The following is a 12773-nucleotide window of genomic DNA, read 5'->3' as shown; positions in this document are numbered from 1 at the left end:
AAACTTTCTACATTGTTACTGTATCTTCAGCAAGTTCAAGTGCTGTTTTTCCCTTGTGCTGTTAATTGCGTTTGACGTTTGCAGGCTTTAACTGTGTTGTCATGACCATATTCTGAGAATGAAGACAACTGGAATATGTATGTACGACAAGTCTTTATTTTACAAACAGCACTTGAATGAGATCTTTCTTCTGTCCTGTCTGAAAAATCTGCTAGACAACAGTCCAGACCTGCCTTTACATCGTTTGTCTTCATTCTACCGGATGTTTAGAGTAAAATAAACTGGAAAAGTGTTTCCTGATCATTATAAAAATGGTCAAATAATTATAGATATATTGGTTTTTAATTTTCTATGCTCATTTTGTTCCCATTGAGGCCCCCTGGAAGTCTCTTTTTGCAAATTAACCATCTCTTTCTTACTGTTTTATAATCTGAAGAACCTTTTTTCGCCCCAAAGAACCTTTTCTGAAACACAAAGGTTCTTAAGGTTCGTTTTAAGGCATCTTCTTTTTTAGACATAATATCAAGAGAATGTGTTTCTACGGGCTTCATAACATTAAGCACAACTGAATTGTGTTGTAACGACCAAGTGACATCATCGATTTGAACGATTGTATCGATAAGAATCTGAGAAAAAAAACTATAATTTCCTTTCCCTTTCAATGTAAGTACTTAATCTTCTTCGTATTGCCTCTGCCGGAGAAAATAAGGGCCTTTCTGTTCCATGTGGATTATTTCTTAAGTCCTTGACCCTCTCGCTGACCCCACTGTCATCTCGAGTGAACCACCAGTGACCTCTCTGATGACCAGAGGTGAAGCGGGTCTGTGACAGGTTGACATTGGCCTATATTACTTTTCCACACCTCTGCTCGCGTTTAACAGATCCACGTGCGCCCGCCCACTTCATGCCTGGACTTTCTCACTGAGGAAACAAGTGGGCGATCCAATAGAGGAGAGCGGAACGAAGTAAGTTGTGACCAAATGTCAGAAAATCGTGTAGCCCGCGTCGCCATGGGAACCAGTTGGGTAGAGACAACAACAGTGGATGCAGACAGGAAAGGAAGGATGATGGTCTTATTTATCTTGCGCTGTGGTTGGTATGAGGTTGTCATTCCTGCTTTCTCTTTTTATTCCTCACAAAGTGGCTAAAATAAGAAGTTATTTTGAAAATCAAAAATTGTGATTGAGTTTGACATGAATGGCCGTAAAAGTAATGGTGCTATTTTCTGCAGCACTTCTTCTCTCAGTAGGTTATATCATATTTTCACACCGCCCCTCACTTCCCTACCGTTGAGTTTTCGTATTATCACTAGATCTGTTGTTTACACAGCTTGTTTTAAATCAACTTTTGTTTAACATCCTTGACAGCATCCTAAAAGAGGTTTAACAGTCCGTGAGATCCTATTAATATATCTAAAAACATTTACTTTCTTTCATCATTTACTCACCCTTATGTCACGGTAAACCTGTGTGACTTTCTTTCTTTTGCAGAACACAAAAGAAGATATTTGGAAGAACTTTTAAATAACCAAACAACACTGAACCCCATTGACTTCCATCGAATGAACACAAAAGTACAGTTGCTTCAATAGGCATGCTTCATTTCTTTAACCAATGCACTCATCCCAATCTTCTATAATAAAGGAACTGAAAAGTTCATTGCGGAACTGAAAATAGCCTGGAAACCTGTATTTAAAACCTCCAATCTTTTTTTTAAAAGCCATCAGTAATGTGTAATGATGGAGTTTAGAGACATTCAACTCCATCATCACAACTGAATGGGCGGCAGTTGGGTGCAGGCTTTTGTTCTTGGACAGGTCAAGTGGATGACATCATCTCAGATCTTAATAATACCTTCAGCAGATACAGTCATTATCTGTTTTTCATAATACCTGATGTGATTCAGAAGTACTGTAGGGACTGACCTGCTTTTCCCAGATGATCTGTGTGTTTTATATCAGATTATACAGACATGAAAGCGTGTTTGTGTTAAATGCTTAGACTTTTTTGCAGCATGGGAAATTAGAGTGAATGTGATCGTCGTGGTTTTCATAGCCGTAATGCCCCACACCTCTCATGGCAATTAGTGAATTGCATTTTAATGTTAAGTAGCAAATAGAGTGCATTGTGACACATTTCCTTCTTTAAAATTAAACTGATTTATTATTATTTATAGCGCTTTAAACAACACAGATTCTTTTACAGCAGCTTTATAATAAAATTAATTCAAAAAGTGACATTAAAGTGAGTTACTTTAATTGTGACCTCTGCTATAACTGCATGTTGTGCAGTATAAACAGTGAAGTGTAGTCAATGTTGGACACTTTATGCACCCCAGCGTTTTTAATAGTTTTTAGCATTACCACATACATTAAAACACCATTACCCTCATCTAGAAAAATGTCTAAAAATACACAAACAAAACCCTTTAAGTCAAAAAAAAAATTTCTCTCATCATTTATTCATTCTCATATAGTTTAACACCAGGATGTGACTCTTCAGTGGAAAACAAAAGATGATATTTCAAGAAATGTCTCAGTGGTTTTGTGTTTGAGGGTCAGTGTGGTTTGGTTATCATAGTTCTTTAAAATATCTTCTTTTAGGTTTTGACGCGAGGGTGAGAGTAAATGATATGAGAATTTTCTCTTTGTGTTTCATTTGGGATGGGATTTACCCTTGCAATAATTCCTAGACGTCCAAGTACAGTGATGTCACCATTTAGCTCCATTTAGTTTGAATTTTGTTCTCATCGAGATGTGTCTGTAGTCAAATCAGTGTTACTAAATTGACACATACCACACGACTTTTTCTCAGTCGTGGTTGTATTATTATTATTCTTTTGTGCGGAGTCAGATGTTTATAGTGGGAAAGGTACTTCTTTGTATTTGTATGTTATTGGTCCAGAGATGGAATGTGTTGCTTGGGGTCCTGTAGTAGTCGATGACTCATTGTCTCAGCATCATGTGCTTCAATAGAAGCAATACGAAATACCATTTTGTAGGATTTCTATTACCATTCATTGTAAGCTAATATTTTTTTTTAATGTATTTATTTCCAGATTTAATAGTCCTTTGGATGTGATCTTGTGGTCATTTTAGCCTCATTGCGTGGGTAAATACATTTTTTCATCATTTTGGTGATGTTTGCATACAATCTTGGATTCAATGTTGAGTTTATAGTTATTCACTAGCAGATTTTTGATTATGGTTTGAAGTAAACTCGACAGGACAGTTGCCCTGCTTGACTGGAGTTGAAAGCACACCCGTGTTTTATCCACATGCCAACACTTACTTTAACACCTGGGGTTACATTGCAAAAGGTGCAAAGCTTTCATGATTTTAATGCATTTCTCTAATTAAGCAACTTTTGGAAAAGTTTTTTTTTTACTTTTCAAGCACAACAATGGCATGCGCTTCCATAGCCCACTCTCCAAGTTTCCAGGGAAACAGACGGGCAGATCGTAGAACAGCAAATCAAGCACAATTATTCATCATCCTAGAGCACCGTTTTATTCAGAACACTTTTCTAACACTGGCCAGATGTAATATTCCACCAATTCACACTGGTGAATAATAGCCACTGAGGCTTTCATTGATGAGCCATTTTCTGGGAACCTGTGTGCTCGAGGCACACACGCAGTTCTCAATACATCACAGTTTCTCAGACATGAAATGTCTGTTACATGTTCTAATCATGTTGCATGTCTAATTGCAGTTACAGTGTCATCTGGAAATTTGTATGATGTAGTGCACTTGACTTGGTTTGCCATTTGAGGAATGTAACAAGATATTGGCAATGATTTTGTAATACTGACTCGAAGACATTTTTACCCAAAATTGAGTGACTTTTTGTCACTTGTTAAATGAATCTGTAGAGTAGTGAAGTCTTGTGCAAACCCCTGAAAATGAACCATTTTTTGTATACAGTAGAACCCTAATAACCACAAATTAACCATTGTCTCATTAAAGTATTTTAAGCATTATATTAGACATGTGATCTTATTTAACTTATTTAAGATTTACTGTAGCTCAGTGGTAAGAGCATTGCGTTAACAACGCAAGGTTGTGGGTTCGATCCCAGGGGATTGCACATACATGTATAAATGTATAGGATAATGCAATGTAAGCCGCTTTGGATAAAAGCGTCTGCCAAATGCATAAATGTAAATGTAGCTCGAAATGATAATCAGTCCACCAAAAACATAGTTACTACACACTATAATAAAACCAAGGTAAATGTTTATATGTTTCCTTCTTAACAGAGATAATGTGCATTCCTTAACATACTATAAAAAGTATGCAGTTTACAGTAAACACTGTAGGCCTACACTAGTTGGCTAGAGTTCATTCCTATCATACACAGCTATTGAAAGGCTGCGCGTTGCGCGTTATCGTGCGCGCACTCCTATTTGCCGACTAGCGCGCACACGGGGGTCGGTGAGCTATTTAAAGGCACGAATAGACCCGCTGTGCCAACAATACTCTTCTGTACTGGATTACTGGAGATCTAAACCTGTTTTCAACGAGCATGGAGTGACCCATCAATAAAGCATCAGGACCAGCAGCACTTCACGTGAGTTGCTCACTGAGATATTCAACAGGTTCATCCTCATGAAAGTTAAAACGCATGTGTTTAGTCATTTCGCAGTTTTATATTTAATGCAACGTCAATTTAAGCCACATTTCTGTAGGGTGGAAATGAAGTTTTAAACTATTGTTTTTTTTGGAAAGTGTAATGGAATCTAGATACGTTGCATTTGTTTTATATCGCATTACAGCAGTTTACCTTGTAAATAGAACGAGAACAACATTATTTTCTAGATGTTCATATCGATTTTTATGCTTTGTTAACACAGTAAACACAGCAAACTAGTATGTAACTAAAGCCTATATGCACTCTTAAACAAAATCATTTCTTTTTAACGTCTCTTACGATAGTTGCAGGAAACCCCGCAAAAGTGTTATCATTAAGCTTTAGATTCACACTTCTGTATGTACTGTATAAAGCGTTTTGACCGCTACTAGTAAATGTATAAAATGGATGATACTTTAATTCATGCGAAGTCGTAGAACGTCGTGTTTTATCTTGTAACTAACGTTGCGCTCCTGCGCTCAAACTGCGCAATCCATGTTTCACATCACACTGCGCTTTTGTTTATTGTCTCCGTTTTGCTGAAGCATTTTTTATTTGTGATAATGGACTAAAGCTCGTTATAAAGGAGAGTCAGGGGAAATAAGACGTTTATACAATTGTAAAAATAAAGAGTTATTTCAAGTAATACCAGAGAAGAACAGTGTTTGGTTCCCCAAAGAACATTTAATTTAAAATAACCATTTGTTTCTCACCTTTTTATAGTTTGTATACCTATTCCACAGATCCTTTTTTTGGATGTTTAATGTTCTTTCTGGTACCAAAAAGCTCAACAAAGAAAATTTATTCAAAACGAAAGTTAAATGAAACACATTGAAGTTTTGTGTGTATATTGTGATTCTGAAAAATAATTGAAATGGTATTACTGAGAAATATTATTTAAGCTAACACTGTAAAGAGAGGTAACCTAAATTTTCATTTGTGTCAGTATAACCGTAATAATTGTCTGTTTAAGGTTTATACAAACCAGATAACAAACAAGAAGAATCTACTATTAACCATTGTATATTTCCAAGTACCACTAATGTTGTGGGGGTTTATAGCCATCATTTTCAAATGCTTCAAAAGTTGTGAGTTTGAGAGATGCACAGCAACATCTACAATATTTTAACCCGATTATAATCATCAGTGTTGTCAGAGCACCACATCTCCAGTATGACAGTCTGCACTTAGGAGAGAAGACAGCTGTCACTGGACAGACACTATGTATAAATGCGGCTGATGGAACTTGTGTTTTGTGTACACAGGCCTGATTTAAGTCTCTGCCAGACTTCGCCAAGAGATGTGGCTATTGGAGAAGATCCGCGGTTCGGTGGAGGGAAACGCTCCCCGGCAGGGCGAATCCGCCGACAAGCAGAGCAAAGCCCCCACCTACAGCAACGTCCTCACTCCTGACAAAATTCCAGACTTCTTCATTCCCCCGAAACTGGTGTGCTGCCCCCCAGAGGCAGAGACACCCGAGATGAAGCCAAAAAACGGTCTCCACCCATCCATGTCTGAACAGACCATTTGCTGCAAAACGCCTCAGGCGGGTCAGCGCAGCCCGCGCCTCATTAACAAACTCGCAGGAGACACGAAGAACTTGCTCAAAGCTGCAAACCGGCACATCATCCAGATCGAGAGTGCAGATGACCCTGTGGTCGGGGAAGAGGGCGATCTCAACACGAACGCCGACCCGCAGTCGCAGACGGCGATGTCGCTGCCCTACGTCCCCAAAGCTCAGACCTCCTACGGTTTCTCCACGCTGATGGAGAGCCCTCACACGCGCCGCAAAGAGTCCCTCTTCCACAGCGACCCTACGAGTCCCCTCACTTCGCCCAACACCCAACGCAAGTCTCAGGGGAACCACTTGAACCCCAGCGACTGCAACATTTCCCATTCCAACCCCTATCGTTATTTCAGTGGGGGAGAGAGCGACACGTGTTCCTCGGCCGAGTCCTCGCCCTTCAACTCGCCTCTTCTGTCCCGTTCCGCATCCCTCCTGAAGATGTTCACACACGAAACCCAAGCCAAAGTGTCCCGTGCCAAGCGCTCCTTCGCCAGGCACAGTTCTCTGTCCACGGATGAGTGCAGCTCCGTGGAGACCAGCCCCAACATTCAGCGGCGATTCCGTTGCCCTCCGTCGCCAGCGTTCCGAGGACGTAAATCTGGAGGCAACATGGATCGTTTCACGCAGCACACGGTGAACCTCCACAAAAGAGGAACCCTGCGCCTCTGCACGGACTACGACGCGGACGCGGCCAGGCTTCACATCCGAGTGCTGGCCGCCGAGGATCTTTATGATAAACAGTTTGACATAAAGAGCATCAATTGTTGCGTGGCTCTATACCTGAACCCGGGAAAGCTTCAGAAACAGCGGAGCACGATCATCAAGAACAGCCGCAACCCCGTCTTCAATGAGGACTTCTACTTTGACTCCCTTCCAGTAGCGCAGGTGAAGAACCTAGCCATCAAGATGAAAGTGGTAAACAAAGGTACCAGTCTGAGGAGAGACACCCTGCTCGGAGAGAGGGAGGTCCTGCTCAAAGAGCTTCTGTCTGGGATTTAGACGTATGGCCTTGTCCAACGAAACAACACGGGACGGACCCACAGATGCCCTCTTTTCCTGATTCCCTGATTTAAAACTGTCCAGGTGATTGGATTTTTTTATAGGTGACCTGCAAAATCCTCCAACGTACAGTGGGCACATTATATGTTTACGAGCAAGGAGCATGTGGAGAATTTGCTTGTGATGCTTTGAGGCCCTTTGTAAATACAGATTGTAAGCGTTTGTGTTTTATCTGCGACAAAGGCTTCTGCCGTCTCCTCTGGGACTCACCGCAGGAGATACAAACAGATTCAAAAACAGCTGCCTTTCCATACAGCAGCACCAAATTATTCTCTAATGTCAAGTAAGGTCAATTCTTCATCTGTGGGATCCTTTAAATTAGCAAAAACCTTATGTCTCTATAATTTCACTCTTTATTGCGTCATTTCTTTCTCTTACTTTCAATCTGGACTGATATCTGATCTGTGCCGTTTTTATTGTCAAACACCCTTCAGCCTTACGGAATGACAAGCACTTCCGAAATTTTGTGGGAGTGCGACTGAATGTACGGCATGAAAATGAATGACGTAAATAAGTGACTTAAACCTGTGTTCTACTAATCACGGTTCCCAATATCAAGTGGATTAAATTGTGTACTTAAGAAGATTAGATTTGGTCAACATTGCATCTAATTACAACAAACAAGAACCGGAATGTTCAGCACCGAGGAGCTACCGTGCTTATTTGGACATGCTACCATGGTAATACTACATTTCTACAAGATGTAATATGGTTATACTATGGTATTCTTTAAAGTATATCGGAGTTTGGTATACAATGTGAATATGTCAAACAATATCACCATCTGCACCCTGGTATTTTTCTGATCACTGTGTTATTAGTGATGCACCGATACCAATTTTTAAAGACCGAGTATGAATACCGATATTTTTTTCTGGTACTTGCTTCATAGTTACAAACAACTCCACCTCAAACACATTTTGAAAAAATAAAAAATGTTGTGAGCTTTTCGCAAACTTTCAAAGCATATTTCACAACAAATTTCTGTAAGTTCTGTCAAATGAGGTATCGATCTTTGGTATCAGTGCATTTTTCCGAGTACGAGTACATGAGCTTATTATCGGGCCCGATACTGGTATCGGTGCATCCCTTGTGATATTTATAGCATGTTAAATGAATGGATGATTATCATTCATACTCAAAAGCAGAACTTGTGTGGTTTTTTCTTTAATCTAAATGATGTTTTGATCACACTCATTTCAGCTTCACTCTCAGGAACCATTGCATCCTGGTGTGTGTGCACTTTGATGAGTTTTTTAATATGCCTTTCAAAACGTGTTTGGATTGTTCTTCTATTGAATGTTGGCTTGCAGATTGTGAACTGTGCATAGATGTTTAGGAGCAGATGCATGGCAAAATGTACAATTGAATAAGCTGTATGTTGTTATGAGATGGTGAACGTGTGAGATGTAAGATAACTTCTTTCCTCACATCTTCCACCTGTGTTGGATCAACACCACAGTTTTGTACAAAGAACTTGAATGTCCCTGGCGATAAAAGTTTATAAAAAAAATGTGAACATAAAAATCACCCTTTTTATCATGTAAATGAATGAAACGTCATGATGCCGTTTTATCTTTGACCTCTAAAGATGGTCCAGTTAAAGGGATTGTTCACCCAAAAATGAAAATTCTGTCACTCTCAAGTTGTTCCTAACCTGTATAAATTACTTTGTTCTGTTGAACACAAAGAAAGTTATTTTTGAAGAATTTTTGCAATGTTCAGTTCTGGGACACCCATCACTAACAGAGTAGTTTTGTTCTGTTGAACCCAAAATGAGATATTTTGAAGAATTTAAGAAAGCAAACAGTTCTGGGGCAACTTTGTCTCCCATTTAAAATTAAAAATGTGCCCACTGTGATAGTGAATGATGTCCCAGAACTGAAAATTGCAAACATTCTTCGAACTATCCCTTTAAATCACTCTTCTGTGGCACCCACTGCATTTCGGCCTTTGTACCAAGGCAACAGAACATCACATGTCATTTCATTTGATAAAACGTTCACACATCCTTTAAGGTGAAGAGTGTAATTTCGGTGCCATTTGCCGCAGCAAATGTAATTGTGCAATTACTACCTTTTTTTTTTGGAAGCATTCGAATGGGCTTTCAGGGCGATAACATGCGGTTGCCAAGGTGCTTTTAGTGCATTTTTATGCAGACTCTACAGTGTCCAGATTGGTTGTCAAGGAGTTGCTAGGTTGTCCAAGACCTCATGACCAAATCAAATGATATTCTGGTTTGTAGTTGCCAAACCGAAATTCCCTGCAAATTACACCTAAATTTATAAATCTTTATTATGAGATTGTGAATTGTGGCAGGACAAGGAGAGAGCATTTAACTCTTTTTGCGTATTTTTTCAGATTTTTTTTCACCCCCCAAGAAAAAAAAAAACCTACTAGTATAACATGCTACACAAGTCTTTTGTTCTGATAAACACAAAGAAAGACTTTTGGAAGAATGCTTGTAACCAAACAGTTTGGTAAGTGACATTCTTCCAAATATCGTACTTTTTGTTTATCAGAACAAAAAAATTTATACAGATTTGGAACAAGCTGAAGGTAAGCAAGTTATTCGACCTGTCCCTTTAAAAGGCTAAAATTTCAGACTTCAAGTTATCCAACACTCCATCCAGGGTGTATCCTGCCTTGATGCCCAAAGACTCCTGAGATAGGCGCAGGCTCCCCGTGACCCGAGGTAGTTCGGATAAGCGGTAGAAAATGGATGGATGGATGGAAGTTATCCAATATGTATAATGACTATTCATGATAAAGCGTGCTCCACATACATCATCTGTCATGAACAGTCTTTCCCTTTAAATGGAAGGATTTACCCTGCTTTATCTTTTCTGCTTTCAACCGTTTTTATTGGGTATTTTCTGCTCTGCTTCATCTTTCTGCTGCATTGAAAGTGTTGTCATGTCACTCTGACCAATCTGACAACATTAAAGTAAAAATGAGATTTGCTTCAGCACGGTCAGTAATTACACTCGGCCTATGAATCGCTTCATGCTGCTCATTGTTGTGTACTTCCCGCGCATTGATTCATTCCGACATCAGCGCTCATTAAAATGGACAAATTGCAGGTGTATTCAATTTCCCGTCAGAGCCACGAGGAAAACAATGTTTCCTTCCCATCGCCATGAGCTTTTTTTTCGGATTGGCAGAGATTTCAAATTATAAGAGTAGAAATGGATTCCGGTAAAGATCCTATGGGCGTGAAATCTGATTCATTTCCATAGCCGTCTTTCTGTTTGTGAGATGAAAGTGTCTTGCACTCTAGTTCCAATAAGTTGTGGAAAATGAAGTGCCTATCCACTGTACTTGATTGCCGTTCCCTTACCCGGTGTCATCACCAGCCTCAGTGGTCCTATGCATGTGTACATACACACGCCTCACCTGTGATGTGACATTTCCAAGCCGGAAATCGATGTACCTGAAAAGTGTATCTCAAAGATTCAGTGTTTCGTTGTTTGTGTTTGTTATTATTCTGAGGTGAAGATGCACTGTGATGTCGTTCGTTAAACTCTTTCAAGTGGTTTATTCTTTTTTTGTATTCTAGGCTGCTTTTCTATTCATATCCTTACTGGGTTGTACTCTTGCTTTGTCTATTTCCTTACCTCGTTCAATAAAAGTTGTGTAGTGTGCACTGATGTCTTCTGTTTCTCTGTCCCCTTCTCGCCTCTGGACACGAGGCACCTAAAAACAAACATCATGTTGATTAAAGGTATAGTTCACCTTCAAATGGAAATTCTGTCAGTATTTACTCACCCTATTGTCGTTGTCAACCTGCGTGATTTTTTGTCTTCTGCGAAACACAAAAGAAGACATTTTGAAAACTCAATCAAGACCAACGGTTTTCTGTGCCAACATTCTTCAAAATATCTTCTTTTTGTGTTCTGCAGAAGAAAGAAAGTCAGACAGGTTTGTAATGACAAGAGGGCATGTAAATAATGACAGAAATTTTATTCTGAAGGCGCACTATTTGTTTAAGACCTCTATGTGACTCTTTCATCGGTGAAATACAAAAGAAGATATTTTGAGAAATGTCTCAGTGGATTTGTGTTCATTCAATGAAAGTCAATGGGGGTCAGTGTTGTTTGGTTACAAAGTACACATATTCTTGAAAATATCTCCTTTAGTGTTCTGCAGAAGAAAGAAAGTCATTATTAGATACACATTGTCCATTGCAGATCTGCTCAGCAGACATGATGTCATAAGATGCAATTTACTGTATGGTGAAGTAGCAGAGTGTTTTAAGTGCTGTTAAAAATGTCAACCCGCTTTAAAGAATAGTTCACCATGTTATTTCAAACCTTTTTAGACTTTCCTTCTTTTCTGGAACATAAGAGAGACATTTTGACGTCAGTCACTAACATCTAGATTGTTTTCTGTAACATCGTTTTAAACACATTAGTTAGAATGAGTCAGACAGTGCAATGTCCCCATGACCACACACAAGAGCACCTAGACATATTTAAAATATGTCTTTAAACAAACAATTATAATCATAATATCATTGCCCAGAAGAAAATGTTACTTAGGTGTTGCTGTTTTGTAGTTTAGGAGATTTAATTGAGTTCAAAGTTGTGTTGAATTTATCAACTTTGTCTCCAATGTTTCTCTTAAAAATTGCTTGTGTGAAATAAAAAATGAAGAGTATTGAGGTGTAGCGTGAATGTAGATTTGGGAGGTCAAATAATCTGTATTTGGGTAAATTTGATGAGAAATGTTTGACTTCGTATTGAGGTCTTCAAGAATATTGACCAATCTGAGTTCAGTTTTAGACGTTGTTCACGTTTGTGAGATTTCTGACTTTTTCTGATTTCCTCAGGAGAATTATCTCAAATGTATGAGACTTTAGCAAAAATTTCCATTTGCTCTCCATTTAATCTCAAAGACGCCTATAGGAGAAATAATTTAGATTTTAACAAGATCTCATCTGTGATTTTCTTTTTTCCGGTTGAGCTTATCAAACTCATCAAATCTTATGTTAATTTGTTTTTGAACAGATTTGCAAGTCTGCAAATCACTTTCGTCATGAGCATGTTTCCAATTGTATTGCTAGTTTGATATTTCAGAAATTAAAGCTATGATCCTTCAGTTTCATAACCTTCAGTTCTTTCTTTCATAAATTTGGATGGCATCTCACCCACACAGTAAAAAATGATGTGTTGACTCTACTTAAAATATATGTGCACCCTTTTTGCATCATGGTTTTTAAGTAAATTCAACTTTTATTTTAAAAATAACAAGATAATCGTTTTTGCTTTTACACAAATATATCAGTTTGATTGACCTTCATTACTTAAAAAATTATGTAGCACAATCTCAATCAACTAACCTTGCTCATGTGGGCTGTGGGCTGTAAGTAGAAGCTACTTAAAATGATACAATATTGTTGTTGAGACAACGCAACACTTTTTACAATGATTGCTTACCTTTTCCGACAACCATTACTCGCTGTATGGTTTTGTTGTAAAAATAAAGATAATGTGAACGTTCTTCAAAGGAGAAAA

General features: G+C 38.7%; 1 protein-coding gene across 1 annotated transcript; it reads left to right on the top strand.

The window, feature by feature from the left end:
• The first annotated feature begins 4443 nt into the window (after positions 1 to 4443).
• LOC130417892 (C2 calcium-dependent domain-containing protein 4C) lies at positions 4444 to 10903 on the top strand. Its single transcript, XM_056743737.1, has 2 exons — positions 4444 to 4571; positions 5897 to 10903. Exon 2 carries the CDS (start codon positions 5932 to 5934, stop codon positions 7195 to 7197), a length of 1266 nt encoding a protein of 421 aa, XP_056599715.1. The 5' UTR covers positions 4444 to 4571; positions 5897 to 5931; the 3' UTR covers positions 7198 to 10903.
• The last annotated feature ends 1870 nt before the right edge of the window (positions 10904 to 12773 follow it).

The sequence above is a fragment of the Triplophysa dalaica genome, chromosome 3 (assembly GCF_015846415.1).
Source record: "Triplophysa dalaica isolate WHDGS20190420 chromosome 3, ASM1584641v1, whole genome shotgun sequence".
Classification (NCBI taxonomy): domain Eukaryota; kingdom Metazoa; phylum Chordata; class Actinopteri; order Cypriniformes; family Nemacheilidae; genus Triplophysa; species Triplophysa dalaica.
Note: the sequence above shows the minus strand (reverse complement) of the source record. Positions and strands in the feature narration are given on the sequence as shown.